General features: G+C 36.5%; 1 protein-coding gene across 3 annotated transcripts in view; it reads right to left on the reverse strand.

Moving 5' to 3' along the window:
• Positions 1-18,403, reverse strand: part of LRRC2 (leucine rich repeat containing 2) — a 111,858-nt gene that overhangs the window by 54,406 nt on the left and 39,049 nt on the right. For 2 of the 3 annotated variants that reach the window (XM_068175813.1, XM_068175812.1), the window contains exon 2: positions 7,142-7,287. In XM_068175813.1, the coding sequence (XP_068031914.1) occupies positions 7,142-7,266 (125 nt within the window). In that variant the 5' untranslated portion in view covers positions 7,267-7,287. Of the gene's footprint in view, positions 1-7,141; positions 7,288-8,814; positions 8,835-18,403 lie in introns of those variants that run through there. The other variant, XM_068175811.1, reaches the window with a different exon arrangement.

The following is an 18,403-nucleotide window of genomic DNA, read 5'->3' on the forward strand; positions in this document are numbered from 1 at the left end:
AACATTACTGACTCATTCCTGACAGTATAAATTCTGAGAATGCTAGAAACTTAAACAACAGAAATGAGAGGTCAAAAAGTCTAAAATAATAAAGTAAGCTGCATTACTACGCACCAGCACTGGCTCTGTCAGGTAGACCCCAGGAACACTAGAGTAGAAGAGGGCTCAGGTCTAAAATTTTACTTTCCCAAAACAAGGAATATAAAAAATTGTAAGAAGGGAGTTACATTAAAGCTGAAAAAACAAACTGCCCTCTGCCAGTCTCCTGATAACATGTATAAAATACAAAACTCAGGAGGTCATTGCTAGCCAACTAAAATAAAATGCATACAACAAAAATGGTTGTTAATCAAATCAGTCAGTGAAATATTTACCTCAGAAGAAAGACAGGGGTTAAAAATTAAACCTACTAGGGAATTCAGCATGTATATTGCACACTGATATGGAAATCCTGTGTCAAATTTTCTCTTTACTCGTACATTAAGTTATGATAACATGCTCTGTTAGGCTTTTAAAGAATTCAGGTACTGTGTACAAGCACATTTAGAACAGATGGAAGGTGAATTAATAATGGAGCAACAAAAGTGCATAATTTTGTACAGTACATCTCAGAATGAAAACATTGTATTTTCCATGGGCAAAGAGTCTAATAATTTACAACACTTGGCTGTACCCTCAAGTTACACACTACCCAAATTAATCACTATGAACTTTATTGGCCTGGAGTTGCAAATTATATCAAACCATTATGTATCAAGAAGAAAAGATAACAAAGCTGTAAATTTGCAGGTTCAGTTGAAACCAAACCAAAGGGATCTATTTAGCCACATGGTTGTCATTCTGCTCTGTTATTGTCAAAAAATTGAGATGATAGTACCTTTTAAGGGATCATTCTGAAAATAAAGACCTTTTTAAGTCTTCATTTCTTGACAATCCTTAAATTATGCAGAATTTCCACCACGTTTGTCATATCAGGAGGCTATTATGTTAATCTTTAGGAAAGATATCTAAAAGAAAAGGCCTCTAAACCAGTGAAGCAAAAAGAAAAAAAAATATTCACACAAATAAAGTAATCTTTTAAATATTATATACGTTTAAGAAATTATATTTCTGGTCTTGACATTTTAAAGACTCCTGATATTCCAGAAACACATTTCCACATATGACAAATAAGTTACAAAACCACAGCTCTCCTGAAGTTTATGTCTTTTTAGTACTATTTAACAATAAAATATTGTCATCTTTCTCTAGGCCTTGTTAAAGTCAGGTTAAAAATCAACAATTATTTTCAATAGTAAGAAAAATTAAGATATCAAAGTCAAGCCTAATTTAGGTGGGATTATGAATACAAAAATATTTTTCTTGGACAAAGGGCCCAGATGAGATGCAAGGTTCCAACTCAGCTAACTGTTACAGTATTTCCTCTTCAATCATACAAATAGTTCCTCTAATTTTAAAAAAGGCTGGTTGCATGCTGCTTATGTTTGCCAAAAAAAAAAAAAAAAAAAAAAAAGACAAAGGAAAATTAAGTTTCATACCTATATATCTGTAACACAAAAGCACACTTGTCACTAAGGCAGATGTATGTGGTATAGAGGAATTTTAGTCTGGCAAGTTATTTTCCAATATATTGCCTTTTTACTTTCAAGACAATATGTTACAGTTATGAAACAGGACCAACAGGGAAGTAGAAGATTCAAGTATTTTCATTTTGGTTAGTGTTGTATTTCTCTTCAGGTAATCATTTCCCAAATGCTACTTCACTATTGGAGTATACCTTCAGAAAGAAGATTCACAGCATATATTTTTCATTATTATTACATATATTTCTTTTCAATGACATGGTAGTTCACTTCTTGAAATTTTATTTTCTCCAACAAAATAATGAATGTAATCAACCTGATGCAAAGAGTTACTCTACAATAAACTCAGTAATTGGACCTTTCAAAGGTGCAACCAGCTTGGAAAAGAAATGCACATTGGTAAGGATTTCAGAGCCATCAAAGCAAATGAGGAGTAACTGGGTTTCTTTCAACTGCTCTTCCTTCAGCAGGTACCCTCTGCTCAATGTCTGATTTGAAGCTCTTGGAGGAAAGCTGTGATTCCTAGGTAAGGAAAGGAAGTTTCGTTGGATGGCACTATTTCCTCTAAACCAGGACACAAGAATTGACTGGGACACTACATGGTAACACCAGTTTAGAACTCGAGCAATGTTTAAATCAGAGCCACTAGCCACGCAGGATTATTAAATAATCCTATGGAATTTTTAGAAGAGCATTGCAGTAGAACTGGAGCTCAACCCAGAATAATATTCCTGATAGATGAGTAACATTTGCTTCAAATTCAATTGGATTGATTCAATTTCAGCATCCCTGCCAGGCTCTTCCATGCAATTTAAAGGATTGTGGCTGAACATCAGCTTTTATCTTACAATGCACTTCTGTGCATTACTTTAGATGCATGGTCTGTATGCACAAGTGCCTACAAACAAACACAAATAACTTAGTATTTTTATTAGTGCTGCAGATCGAAACCAAAATTGTTGACTGTAATTTGTGCTTGCAGCCAAGGGACTGCCAGCTCCAGTTTTAGACTAGCTGGGAAAAGTTCTCCACTGGGTATTGAGTGAGAGGATAAAGATAAACATAACAAATAAAATCTTAGTTAAGGTACAAATAGAGTTATAACACTGAAGTTTGGCAGAGAGATAGAGACAAATCTTTTTTATTAAACAAACACGTAAACTCTCAGGGAAAAAAAAGTCAGTCTGCCTGCAAAGTGTAGTTTTCTTGTTGCTTTTTACTTTTAATATTCAGGAAGTATATAACTCAAAAAATAATACATGCACTTTGAATTATCCAGACTTTGAGAAGAAATTTTTGGACAAGAGACAGTGGAAGGGGTAGCTGAACAAACTTTTATTTTTACTGCATATCTGTTGGTGGGCAGAGAAGGCAGTGCCATTTCACAGCAAAGATTTAGATAGCTAATCTGGGCAGACAGCTCTGGCATTTCCTCACATGAATGCTTAATTTGTTTGTTAGCTTTCAGATTTATTTTACCTACTTTTCACACAAATTACAAACATGTTGCAATCCCTCAAAAAAAAACCCTAACTGTAAACATTCACTCTTTTTCCCATTAAAAAAAAAAAAAAAAAAAAAAAAAAAGGTAAAAAAGAAATCTCAGTGAGGAAAATCATCATACCACATCAAGGTCATCTGACAACATTCAGGATTTTGGGGAACAATAAAAGATGGTTTTGATAAAAGATCACCACTACAAGAATCTAGAAGATTAAATATAAAACAGTGCTATTAACACACACTTCTTGCCACAATATGCACTTTCATAAACATATAGGAAATCTCAGCACACTTTTTTTAACAGTTTGTTGTTCATATCCTATGGGAGATTTCAAATGAGCTTGTCTGACAGGATCAAGAAGATGGCATAAAATGAAAATAAGCTTACCCAACACTGTTCCATTTCTTTTTCTTTTATATTCTGCTGTTGATTTACGTGTGTTCTTTAAACTGCCACACTTTCAGAGTCTCACAAAACCAAAGAGGAAACATAGGACTGAATTAAATCCATAAAGAAAATTTGTCTCATACCAGTCCCACAGAAAGCCAGTATTCTCAGTAGTTTGTTGTCCAGAATCAGCTTTCACTGGCCAGTTGCTTAAACATGTAACTTGTAAACAAATCTTTACAAGACCTTACCATTAATGCTCAGCTGAAGCTTTTCATTCATTTGTGGGATTTTCTTCTGAAGAAAATCTTCAGTCAAAAATTATCTTACAAGTTACAGTTTAATGAGGCTGCATGAACTAAATTACCTTGCCCCAAGGCAAACAGAGTTCCCTAGAGGTTGACTGGGAGTTTGTCCTCGAATAATACATACTACATTTCACTGCATAGTATCAGGTCATTTTACATAGTAACAGAGTATATAGAGGAACTGAACAATCTCAAAGGCATTAGGAAATTATAATGTCTTTGAGGAAAATTGGGTTTTTTTAAAAAAAAAGAAAAAAAAAGAAAAAAACAAACAAACACAAACAACCCCAAAGGCCAGATTCCAAACTCTGTTGCATGACGGTATTTGCAGAGAAACTCTATTAATTTCAACCCTATTTAAGAATTTACTCTGACATCTGGCAAAAGTGAATATCTAGAGTCTTAAATGCTAGAATGTAGTCTTCATATCAGGAAAGTTCCTTCTCTAAATGTCTTTTGGGAATTATCATTTTGGATCAAAATACTTTCTTACTGTGGCAGAGCATGAACTTGCATTGATTTCAGTGGACCTACCTGACAATAGTAAAATTTTAATCCGTGAGTATACCTGAATTTAGTCAATGCAGAACTCCATAAAATAATGAAATGTATTTATACATGGAAACATTATTTCTATTATTTAATTAGAAATATAATTTTATCTATATTTTCAAGCTAAAAATCAGCAAAGTCTTCTCATATTTTTGGTCCGACATTTGAGAGCACTGAAAAGCACTTAAGAAATAACTTGTGAGCTGACATTTAGGACCTAAATGCCAATGGTCATTCCACACCTCATAAAACAAAGAGGATTTTAACTGAATTTGGCATATTATTACTAATATTCTTATTACTTTGACCATTATTCTATCATCTTTGACCATTCTATGCACCATGAGAATGAACACGAACTTTGCCATTTGTTTCAGTGTGCGTAATACTGATCACTCGTACTCAGGTGACAAAGTCTAATGTATTTCCTCCTTTTTTTCTAGGAGCTCTACATGTAGAACTATCTAGAAAGCAATCTGTGTGCACAAAGACACACAGCTAAACAAAGTACAATATGCAAATTGCAATTTAAAGGAAGAAAAAATGCTTTGCACATGCAGCAAGTGCACCTAGGAACTTTTATTTCTGTGCATTATATCTCAAATTTCCTATCTTTGAGTGGTACAGGAAGTTAGAAGAATTAATTTGGACATCATTAGTGGAATAAATGCAGGAAAAGCATTGAAGGTCCACTCTTTCAGATAGAAGAATGTCTACAGTAATTAACCACAGGCAGAAAAAACAGTGAGAATGCATTAGTTCCATAAAAAAGACAAGTCACTCTAAGAACTTATTCTTAACATATGCTACTGACAAAAGCCATGGGAGCTCAAATTAGCTATCTCAGAGGACATAAGGCTACCCTTTTTCCCTCTTACAAGAGAATTTACTATGCATCGTTTGCTTTTGTACTAGTGAATTCAAAAGTTATCTTCTGCACCACAGAAAACCAAAACAAAAAAAAAAAATAGTGGCAGGGGGGACTTTGACATGTTGACATTAGGACAGAAATAAGGTTTGATCAAGTTTGATCCCAAGTCCTTTCACTTGTGTTTTCTACCATAAGGGAAACAGCAAACGTCCATCTCTCAGCTGTCATGGCTTAACCCCAGAGGGCAACCAAGTTCCACACAGATATTTACCCCTCGACCCTCCAGTGGAATGGGTGGAAGAATCGGGAAAAAAAATTAACACTTCTGCATTCAGTTAAGAATAGTTTAATAATAGAAACAAAGTAAAATATAATAAAAATATTAATATTAATTGCAATAATAATAATTAAAAGAGAGAAAGAAAACCAAGATAAATAAATTATGTCATATACAACTGCTCACAATGTGGTGACCAACTCCTAGTTGAATCCTGAGAATCAACTGGCACTCCTAGTTGATTCCTGAGAAACAGTCACTCACTTCTGGCCAATTCCACCAATTTACATAGTTAGAATAAAGATCTATGGTATGGTATATCACATTCAGGTCAGCTGTCCTGACTGTGCTCCCTGCCAGCCCTTTGTTCAGCCCCTCACTAGCAGAGAATAAGACATTGGAAAGTCCTTGGCTTAGCATAAGCACTACTTAGCAATAATCCAAACAACAGTGTGTTATCAACATTATTCTCATACTAAATGCAAAACACAGCACTGTACCAGTTATTAAGAAGAAAACTAACTATATTCTAGTTGAAATCAGGACACAGCTCACACCAAAACGAAGGCTTATCCTTGCTAGAGAATTCAATCTGAAGGAAAAACTTCTTTTTTTTCTTTTTTTTTCTTCTGTTTTTGTTAGGATTACAGATTTTATTGTAAGCTTTGGTGAAGACAGGAAAACCAAGACTGGTGTTATGGCTGTTTTAAAAAGAAGGGTCCCACAGAAAGGATGGTCAGACTCTGTATTACCCTGGTCTCCTCTTAGACCAGCTGCTCTGTTGCCAGTGCAGCTGCACTGGCAGTGAGAATCTACTAGTAAGGGCATCCTGAGAGCACTGAAACACCACACAAAGGTTCAATGCAATTATGTTCTTAAACAAGGGCACTGTTTAACCCTATGCATTTTATTTTTACAACAGAATGTGATTTCTATTTTTTTCTCTTCTCAGAGGGAGAAAATTGATAAGTCCTATGTTTCCAAACTTCCCAATGCAGTTTAATATTTAACAGTCTCTTATGGGAAGCAAAACATTGCTTAAAGAAAAAATAAATTCAATATAATAAAAACAATACAATTATCATTGAGTGTAAGCACTATAATCAAGGCCTTCTTTAATACCCCAAGAAAAAATAACCTAATAATTCTTATTCTCTTTGGCTTTACCTATTCAGAAGTAATTGAATATATCCACTTATTAACTCATTTTCTTTCTCTTGTCAACACAACAAAAATACTTAAAGTATTTCTTAGTACTGAAACTTGTGAGCATATGTCCACTAATTCTATAATTAATAATCCCTACTTTTATGCAGTATATGAAAAATAGAAAGGTACAAACATATGTTATTTTTCTTTTCAATTTATGTCTATGGTAAACAATAAAATATATCATTAATATAGCACAATCTACATAGGAAAGAGCAGAAACTAATGAAGTATTTTTTGTGCTGCATTTCTCTTACTATCATGTGAGGAAAGGAAGTAAGATGCCATTGAAATCAAACCCAAACACCAAAACCTTAAAAATCAACAATTATTTTTTAGTAAATTCATCATATTTGTTATATATATTTCTATGTATTATATTTAGTATATGGCAATGTTAGTGGATAATAAGAACAGATTTGGTTATAATTTATAAAAAAGTTGTCTTACTTCTCCAATGCACTTTGCTCTAATCTTTCTTTCTCCTTCCTCTGACGTTCTTTGCTCTTCTTAACTCGAGTTTCCCACAGTCCTCTTATGACAGAAAAGTCAAATATTATCACCTGATGCCCCATATTGTTGACATTAAGCTTTTCCTGCAAAAACAAGCCAATTCTTCAGAAAAGGAATAATGAGAAAAATAAAGCTCCAAACTATCAAGTTTCATTAAATTTGTCTGGGGAAAAGAGCTGAAGTCATAAGAAACATTAACATAGTACATTTTCTATCTTACCCAATTTATCTAGGGTTTTGTGCTGGCAGTAATCAATGTGGCATACAATTCACTTCTACATAAAATCCATGGCAACAGCTACACATTGAATTTTTTGTATTCCTTACATTTTTTCCTTTTCAAGATAAAGACAGAGTTGTAAAAAAATACTGGTTTTATTAAGTAACACTGATGAAAATAGCTTTAAAGGCTTTGCATTTTTAATAATTTTTGTGACTAATATTAAAATGAATGCCCATAAAGAATTTATTCATTTTAAATCATGCAAAAGCACTTCATCTGGAGTTGTTGTGGATTGATCTTTATGATCTCAAGCTATCCTGTTTCAATGGAATTTGTGAAAATCCTGTGTTTCCCTAAGTATCTGCTTATCTGTGAAAGGCATCAAAAGACCATCCCATAACACACAAAAAAAATTTACCTAAGGCAGAGACATGGGGAAGGTTTGGTGAACACATCATGGGCCCCACTTACTAACATGTCCTTATTCTGGTCAGTCGACTGGGTTGACTCTGCAGCAGCCAGGAGGGCCATGGCCAGCACCCTGAGGTTCTTCACCTCAGCACATGGTGAGGTAGTCACGCCTGCCTTTTTCAGTTTACTGGAGTGCACAGTCAGATAACGTCAGGTCATGAGTAATCACATGTGAATCATTCACCTGTCCTGTACACTGTTATTAGTATTGTTGTTACTGTTTATTTTTTTTTTTTAAATTTCATTGCTGTTTCCACTAAATCATTCATATCTCAACCCATTATCTTTACCTTTTTGTGCCTCGATTCTTCTCTTGATCCTGCTACAGGGGAAGGCAGGCACAGTGAGAGAGAGAGCAGCACATTGTCTGATGTGTTTTGAGTAGGAACACTAAATTGGGGAATACCATTCCTAAACCACAACATGTATACAAACACATTCCAACAGTCAAAGGCTTGGTATCAGTGTACCAGGTTTCATGCAGTTAAGAACTGAGGTCAGCCAGAAAACAAAGCTCAAAGAATATATACCTCTTCTGATTTAAAATGCTAGAAAACTGGTAACAATGGACAAAGAGAAAGCTTAGTTACTCATTCTTTAATGGCTACCTCTTTTCCCACCCTTCTTGACTGGGTGGACTGCAGGATGTGGACTGGAAGAGAAAACTTCCTCCCACAAGATCAGTTTCATGACCATCTAAGGAACCTGAACATACATAAGTTTTTGGGGCCTGATGAGATGCATATCAGAGTTCTGAGGGAATTGGCTGATGTAGTTGACAAGGCAATCTCCCTGATACCCAGACGGTCATGGAAGTCAAGGGAAGTCACTGGTGACTGGAAGAAGAGAAACACTGCACCCATCTTTAAAAAGTTAGAAAGGAGGACCTTGGGCATTACCAAACTGTCAGCCTCACCTCTGTGCCTGGGGAGGCCTTGGAACAGATCATCCTACTAACTATGCTAAGGCACAAAGAGAACAAGAAGATTATTTGGGATAGCCAGCAGGGCTTCACTAAGGGCAACTCTTGCCAGACCAGCCCAGCGGCCTTCTATGATGGAAGGACTACAGCAGTGGACAAGGGAAGGGCTACAGATGTCATTTATCTGGACTTCTGTAAAACCTTTGATACGGTCCCCCATAATGTCTTTCTCTCTAGTTTGGCGAGACAAGGATTCGGCAGGTGGACTGTTGGATGGAGAAGGAATTGGCCTGACAGTCACATGAGGGTAGTGGTCAATAGTTCAGAGTCCTGATGGACATCAGTGATAAGCAGTGTCCCATAGGAGTCTGTATTGGCACCAGTACTAGTCATACACAAAAGGATTAAGTGCACCCTCAGCAAATTTGTAGAGCACACCAAGCTGAGTGGTGTTGTTGATACACCTGAAAGATAGCATGTCTTCCAGACAGACAAACTTGAGGAGTGGGCCTACAGGAATTTCCCACTTATTTTTCCACTCTACCACTTGGCACAAGTGCAACTTGCTGCACTAAGTGCAAGTGCAAGGAGACCAAGGACAAGGTGCTGTACCTGGGTCAGGACAACCCTTTAAAGAAGGCTAGGGGATGAACAGATAGAGAGCAATCCTGCCAAGAAGGACTTGGGATGCTGGTGGGTGAAAGGCTGGACATGACCTAGCCATGGACACTCACAGCCCAGAAAGCCAAAAGTGTCCTGGAGCTCATCAAAAGGAATGGTCAGCAGTTGAGGGAGAGGATTCTTCCCTTCTACTCCACTCTCATGAGGACCCAGGCTGGAGTGCTGCATCCTCCTCTATGTTGCTCAGCACAGAAAAGACATGGACCTATTGGAGCTAGTCTAGAGAAGGACCACCAGGATGATTAAAGGGATGGAAAACCTCTCCTTTGAGAAAAGACTGGGAGAATTAGGATTGTTCAGACTGGAGGAGAGAAGGCCTTGGGGTAATTGTAACTGTCCAGTACCTGAAGGAAACCTACAAGAAAGATGGAGAGAGCATGTAATTATAAGATAAGGGAGAATGCATTCAAACTCAAAGTGATGGTTTAGATTAGATATTCTGAAGTTACTCTTTACTGTGAGGGTGGTGAGGCACTGGAACTTGCTGCCCAGATAAGCTGTGGATTACCTATCCATGCTCAACACCAGTCTGGATGGGGGTCTGAGCAACCCTGTCTAGTGAAAGGTATCCCTGTCCTGGAATGGGTGATCTTTAAGATCCTCTCCAACCCAAGCCATTCTATGATTCTCTGTGTGAAACATAGCATGACTTACAAGATGGTGTTCCTTACAATGGTTCAGTACTAGCATTCTTATGCTGGTACTGAACCACTGTAAGAAACACTATCTAAATCACACTAATCACCTACTAAATCTCTAATGCAAGTATACAAACAAATCTTGATAAAAGAGGTGGAACTATACTTTCTTGCTCAGTCACTAGTGGGGATACAATCACTGCAGTATACTGACTCTCATAAAATGTAGCTAGATTGCCAACAGAGGAAAGTCAGTTATTTAAACTTTGTGTGAGATTTTATTAGAGAACACATTTATTATACCATTTATAAGCTCAGGGAAAAAGAAATAAACAGTAGAAGAAAATCCTTCTTGACCATCCACCTATCAGTAAAAGAGTAATCCTCTCCTTCCTTTCCTGTGTGTTTTCAAGCTCGTGTCTATAATTTTTTCCTCAGATGCTACTGTGATCATTTTTTCCAAGCCTTGTGTCCTTCAGCTGGGGCTATTTATTATCTGTCCTTCTGTTATAATATTGAGGACAAAGGGGAAATTATTCTCCCCTCTGTATTTTTTCCCTTGTAACTTTGCCACTGTCCCTTTTCTCTTTCACCCCCTTTCACCTACACATCCCTCTGTAGTACATAGCATATAAAGGAATAATTTATTCTGAGCCAGGAAAACACCCTCATGTCCTCTGGAAAATACACAACATGGACTAAAAAGAATTATGCATAAATACATCCAGAGCAAAGGTACCTACCTGCTTACCTTATTAGTCATTTCAGTAAGAAAGTCCCTTTCAAATTCCAACAAGTATTGGCTCAGAAACTGATCAGAGACCAGTATCATTCTATATATGTGGCTTTCTGTATCTTAGGATGTTTATATAAAATGTTATCTTTGTTGTTCATAAAGCTGGCCCTATTGCTTGTTTATCTTTGCTAGCACTAAAAATGAGGCAAAAATAGTTCCTAACCGATCTGGAACTAACAGCTCACAGCAGCTGAGTCAAAACCTCACTAAAACCATGTAATTAAAACAGTGACCTTATTCACTGTGAAAAGGTTTGTCCTTTTAAAACATATTCACCACTAATTTACAGGAACTGTTTACCTCATAAAATAAAATGTTCACCTCTGCTTACAGGAGAAAAAAACCCATCCACAAGGACTTCACCCCTCACAGTAACTGCAGACCAGCAGTCACTCTGAAGGGTCTAATTCATTTTAATAGACCAATTCATAGAAGTGTGTTTTAGTAGGAAGGCTGTTGCAGAAGCTGAATTGTTGCGAGACAATGAAGTTGCAGCTGGACACTTGACCTCTGTTGGAACTAGATGGCCTTAATCAACAGAGAGTCTGAAAAGACTGTGAAAGCACTCCTTTTCCTTGACTTGTTTCTCACCTTCCTCTATCACAGGTTAAGTCATCCATTCTTTATCGAGACACTGATTTATTAAACACTAGGTTGGAAAAGTTCATTTTATCCACATACAGCTTTCACCCACATGTTGCACTAAGTGGCAAGGCATTGTGGGGTTTTCTTCTATGGTAAAACCAAGCAGAGGACAAACAGGTGGGAGGTGAGAGCTGTCCATCATAACGCCTCAGAATTAATCTCTTCAGAAAAAGCAAAGTCACAAAACCTTATCAGATTACAGAGTGACTAAGGCTTTAGAAATATGTATCAGGACAAATGTGAAATGCTTTTTGACATCTACAACTCTGAAAAGGTCACCTACTAATCTTCACAGGGCTGTTGCTTTACCCTATATCCTTGTCTAAAAAATGGGCATGAAGTATCAAGCATGATGGCAGAATATGTATTTGCCAAAATTCACCATCATTTTCCTAACAATGAGAAAGGAAAGGAAAACTGGCTAAAGCTATGCTTAACTAAGTATAAGTTATGCATGATACCTACTCATGCATGGCAATAATTTATCACAGAGGAAGCAACTACTAATAATGATTTTGATTTCTAGAAACACATATTCAAATTCATGCACAGTAGTTTCTTTCTTCCAAACATCAGATTAGGCTTGTAGAGGAAAACTCAAAACTATCATCTATTATTCACAGGTGGTAAGCTACATTTGGATAAAGAAAAATCTCAATCATACATTTCTTTCTAACTTCTTAGCTTCAACTAGGAACACAGCTATCTTTCCTCCCATAATTAGGTTATTCACAGGGAATCACTATTATCATTTTGTCCATTGTCAGAAACCACAGCGAAGTTAGAATGGATCTCTAGAGGTCCCCTCATCCGACTACTCTGCTCAAAGCAGTCATACAGTTCTGAACACCCTACAGCACCCCTCCTCTTTCAATTTCACCATCATTTTGTAATTCAGCATTACTTCTTTCTCAGCCCATACTTACACGTGATCATTAAGGATAGGCTTTTGTCATACTTGTGAGGATTACCTCACCCACCCATATGGCAGTAAGTGAAAAACAAAAAATAATTTCTTCCCCAAGAAACAGGAAACCTTGCTTTCATTAAGGACAAGTCCTGACCACAGAAGCAGTCATGACCTGCATTCGTAAGACCCTAATTCATAACTACACTTAGTTTGCCACTTAAAGTCATCTTGACTTGAGTAACATCTACATCTAAATTATGCTGTAGATCATCAGCACACCTTTCTTAGATGACACATGGTTATAACATTTATCAGTCTTTTGAGTTATTAGTGAGATAGGTCACAAAACAAACATTCAGTAACATATGATAATTAATGTACAGCACTCTCCAGGGGAAAAGGGATTCAGGAACACAAAAAGAAGGCAACGTCAATTACAAGAGAATCATATATGGAGAAACTAGTTCTCTGTGTGTATCTATGGAAGCAAATAATCTTATCCCTAGCCATTTACACCTCCCAGAAAGTTATCTGCAAGACCTTAATCAATATCCTAAAAAGGCAACATACAGGGAAGTCAAGCTGATCTTGTCTTCTTTGTAATGATTAGCTCAGAAACAAAGCCGGCCATTCAGCATACCTTGTTTTTGGTTTTTTGGGTTTTTTTGGGGATTTTTGGTTTGGTTTTTTTTTGGGTTTTTTTTTTGTTTTTTTTTTTTTTTTGGTTTGTTTTTTTTTTTTTTGTTTTTTTTTTAGCTATTCTAAGATTTTCCCTTCAGAAGCAGCTACACATTACATTTAAGGAAATATTTTTAGGTAATATAAAATAAATAAATAAATAAATAATCTCAAAATTTTAAAAATAGCTTTTTTTTTTTAATAAGCATTGCATTTCTTGGCAAGATGAAATGAGAGTTTGTAACCAAAGAAACTTGTATTAGTGGTAGAGGAAAGAAATTGGTTTTTTGCTTCATTCCTTCCTGCTCTTTATGCTTTTTTTAGGAGGAGGGGGAATAAAAAGTCCCTTTGAGTACCATGGCCTTTGCATCTCTTCCTCAACCAGCAGGCTATGTCAGCCTTGTCCCTGTTTTCGTCAATAAGGAAATCACAGGAATCTGTGCAACTAGAATTTTCCTTCTACATTATAAACCACAGATTCTTTCTCTCCACAGGAATGTACTGTCAGTTCAAGATACAGTAGCCTGCAAAATATTCTCAATTTCATCATTCCAGGATCCTGTGCCTTCACTAGAAGCCCCTCTCCTACTAAGGAACTCTGACTCTTCCTATTGCAGAACTCATCTCAACACTGAGACCCATCCTCTTACCAAGTGAATTTAATAGTCTGCCAATTCTCTGGGCCAGCTAAGGTGAGAAGAAGCACTTGCTCTGTAAGAGCACTCTTTTGCTGCCATCATTTGGGTTTGGGTGCCCTATTGCTGTGAGCTATCCCTACACACATAGAGCAGAAAAACTGCTTTTACAGACACTTGTGTGCAACTTCTGTTCTTAGAAAAAAGAAAACACCTTTCCTTAATCTTGCAGAAACTTTATTCATTTAAATGTATCTATAAATAGGCCTATTAAAATCAAACACAGTCTTCATGTGTATAATGATATTGAGCATTTGGAGCCTTTGGATGCTTTAAGCATTTGGAGACTGGCAAAACCTCATAATATTAGGTATGATACTCTTCATATGTTTTTATTTAAATGACATAATATTAATGCCAAATATTATTGCTAGTAAAAGCATCTGCCTAAGTATCTGTGTGGATTATTTTTATTTTAGCATTTATATTATAATTTATTTTATTTTATTACATAAATTCACCTAAAAGTAGGCAGACTGGTCTCTAGCATCTGTTTCAGACATTCTCTTTCAAATAGTAGGAGTACTTAGAAGCTCTAAAACAGAATCTCTTCAGTAAGGTGTTGAAAATATATAGGATGGAAAAGAAGATAACTACCTTGTAATATCTATAATCTTTATTATTTATTATTTATTGTTATTCATGCTGTTACAAATATACACATACTTCAGATGTCAACTCTTCAGTAAAACTGGAGAGGTTTAATATGATGTGCCTTAAATGCTCTTGCTCCCTTCAGCTACTGATATCTCCAACCTTTGTTTACAGGTCTGCCACAGATGCTACCACAGCCATCTTTGATAGCAGCCAGTGATCTCGTGACCACTTGTGTTTGTTTCCATTTGACCTCTGAACCCTGAGCAGGCATTTGATGACTGGGTTTTTTCCTTTTTCTTTTTTTCTTTTTTTTCCCCTTGGCTTAATATAAAGGGGGAAAATGATGACTTTCAATACCTCTAGAAGTGTCACCAACCTAAGTATGGAGGACCACTGGAGGCAACTAAGTTTAAAAATTAGGATGCCTTTTGGCAGCTCCTGGTGTTTAATGCTGAAGGAGTTTCATCTCAGTCACCTGCACCTGCACCACAAGGTGCCATGAACTACCTGATCTTCAAAAAAGAGTTTAAGGATACATGAGCTAAAAGCAACACTGAATTCTGGATGGCAGGCCTTCCACAGAAAAAAAGTGCTTTTCAAATCAGCAACTTCATTAAAAGAATAGTTTTCAGTCTTTCTGCACTTATCTCAGCATCTGAGATAGATCAATAAGTGTGTAAATACCTTGAGAAGCATACTACTAAATAAAAATTATAAAGACAAGGCAAGGTCTTCTTTGAAAAGAAAAGTAGTAGAGCACAAGAGAAGTATTCTTAGATATGATGACTCTGTGGTCTGCCAAGATTAACTGTACCAAACTGTTCTAGAGCTCCTCTCTGTTTACCAACATTATCTGTCTTCTCTGTAGTGAGTAGAATACAGCCAGTGATAAGTCAAAATTGCATTGGTTTTATTATAGTAGAGTTTAAAGTTCTCTGAACATAGCTGGGATCAGTGTTAATGCTGGCCAACTTGTGTGTGCACAGTATTCTGTAGAACAAGACCTGTGTCTTGAGTCTGAAAGAGTCCAACATAGTTTTGATACTACAGATACAGCCAGTATGAGTCTCTGTTAACAGCTCACATGACACCTGGTTGCCCTAAGAAACAACACTGTGTATACTTTCCTCTGCTGTTTTACATCAGTTATTCAATTATTAACATTTTGGTTTCTTCAATTTGCTTAACAATCTTGTTCACTTGGGCCTTTTTTCTTTCAGACAATCACTGTGGGAGATCTGCTCCACTCTAATGAATATTACTGCCAGGATTACATGGGGGAAAATGTGAGTGAAATATTTCTTGCCAAACCTGCAAATAATTTCTTAGGAAGTAAGCTCACTTACACTGTGCTTCAGAATCATCAAGTCATTTATCTCTCAAGTCTTTAAATAATTCAGAGGAAACCTGACATTTGGATAGCAACTGAACACATTTTTTATGTTATCAGGAAGAAATTAAATTAGAGAAACATGCTGTGATTGAAAGAGCAATAGAGATTGTGGCAATGTACACGATATACAGCTATACTTTGCTGACTGAGCACAGCTTGTAAGTAGGGTCGCGCTTCTCTGTGACACTTGAAGAGTGGGAAAGGACTGCAAAGTGGGAAGTTGCTCTTCCCTACCTTGTTTTGCTTCAAGTAACAAACTCTTATTGTTCTACATCATCAGGGAATTATCCTTGCTGCTAATTTTGTTGGTTTATCTGTCACTAGTCTCGCCAAAGTGCAGATTTGACAGTGAGAGTTTGAGGTCTGGGATCCAAGATAGTGTTTCAGAACACACATGCATGCATGCATGTGATTGCTGGGCCCTGGGGAATATGTGGGCAAGGAAATGCAATGGATCACAGTGGATGTCCCCCTGAAGGCCTGGGTCCCCAGAGATCCAATAAACGTAGCTACAGCACAAAATAAATACAAGAGGAAAAAGACAATCTGCTCCAGGGCTGGAGAAGGCAGTCTTGACACCTGGACATGAGCCCAGATGTTTTGGGAGTTTGAAATGTTCCTTCCTGCTCTCTCAAGAGTACAGTCTCAGCCAGCTGGCTCCTATATAAACAAACACAGACAGACAGTGACAATTTCAAACTATTAATTAGTCCAACTTTCAGTGTAGTTAATTTCAGAAATTAGTGTCTTTCTGTCTAACAGAGCTTAATCATGAATGCTTTGATGAATTAAGGTCTTTTTTTAGTTTTCTTCTTTAGCAATTTCATGGAAGAGACATTTATGAATAGAATCTGATGTTAGCCTCTTTCATACACAAATAAATAACTTTTGCATTTTTTACATACCACAGCTAGGAGAATATATATCTTTTTATTTACCTACTCATTATAGTTCAGGTAAAAATAGCTATGAACGCTATAAAATTAAAAACAGATATGTAAGGGCTGAACTTGGTTTCCACACATTTTTATGTGCATATTTCTCTTTGTCCAGGGCTGCAGCATAATGCTTTACTGACAGTTTTCATTAATCAGTTCCTATTCTAGATGCAAATTAACTAGTCTCACAAACAAGAGTCCTCTTTATCACTGCAGACTTCACATCTTGATTTTTAGACAATTTTTCACAGGGTTATTAATTAATTAGGTCTTTAATTATGGATTAATTAGCAGCTGAATTACAATATTCCTTATACTTTCTAAACTCTTGTAACACTAATATGTTTGCCATCAAGCATGATAGATGTTACATATGCAAGGGGTTTTATTATAGATGTATTCCCCTAGCACTTCAGTGAGCTGACTAATTATTCTTCCACTGACAATGAAGCTAATGAAACACTGGACTGATATCTCTGACAAAAATCCATTTTTTACTGGGTTTTCCTGAGGAGAGGTCTAATTCTCTTAAGACTGAGAGAAGGATTATGTATTTGAAATGGGCATGTATTTTGAGATTGTTTCTTATCAAAGGAAAAACAGGTCAAAAGTGTATTACGTATTGGTAAAGGTGTTGAATCTATAAACGTAGCTGTAGCAGGTGTAAACAATTGTCTTAGGCAGCATACAACAAAGTCCTGAGAAACCAAAAGCATTTAATCAGTTTTAAGAACTGATTAGAGGGATCCCCCTAACTTCTCATACATAGAACCATGGCAAATAAATTTGCATTCTTTGTCACTGAGCAAAACACTGAGGCTTTCATATGCAAACAGATGATCTTAATTAAGCATAACATTACACTCTCATATTTCTAAAACTTGTTTAATATCCATTGTGTTTTTTTAACACAATGTTCCATTGAATTCTTATTTGTCTTAACATTTCTGAACAATTCCCAAGAACTGAGGCTAGTATTACTTACCTTTCATGTACCCTTAGAGGGTACAGCCTCTGAAGTTATCTCTGTGAATGATCACATCATAAATGTTATTTTAAACGCTCTGTCCTAACTGACACTAATTAAAAACCCTCAAAATTTATAATTTTCTTTTTCTCCCTGAGGGGCTTTTTACATGTATTGATCTAAGAATTCAATCCTGTCACCTACCTCTACTGTAGAGGGAGAACAAAAACCTATGTCTGACCTATAGCAGTCCTATTCTATTTAGAGTGTTAGATATAAGGTCATTAGTCTGTGATGAGTAAAACAGTCATAGCCAATTGCAGAGATGTTATTTTCTGTGATTTAAGATGGTAGATCACATAGATAAGCAAGAGATTATGCTGCTTTCAACTACTCCAGCAGTCAAGTTATTTTAGCGCTAATGGTCCAAGCCCCACCATGCAGTCATGAGGTAGCATCTGTATTTTATCACCACAGCTGTGTCTTTAGTCTTTCCCACAGAACTTTCCCGTGTCTGTGGATAGGAGACACAGGTGACATTGACAGCTGGACACCTTCCTTTGGAATAATTCTCCACTTTTACCTTCTGTCTGAGGAGAGCAAAGTGAATGAAACTCTTTGTATGATTTACGTCTGTGGTTAATA

This window comes from Anomalospiza imberbis, chromosome Z (genome assembly GCF_031753505.1).
Source record: "Anomalospiza imberbis isolate Cuckoo-Finch-1a 21T00152 chromosome Z, ASM3175350v1, whole genome shotgun sequence".
Lineage (NCBI taxonomy): Eukaryota > Metazoa > Chordata > Aves > Passeriformes > Viduidae > Anomalospiza > Anomalospiza imberbis.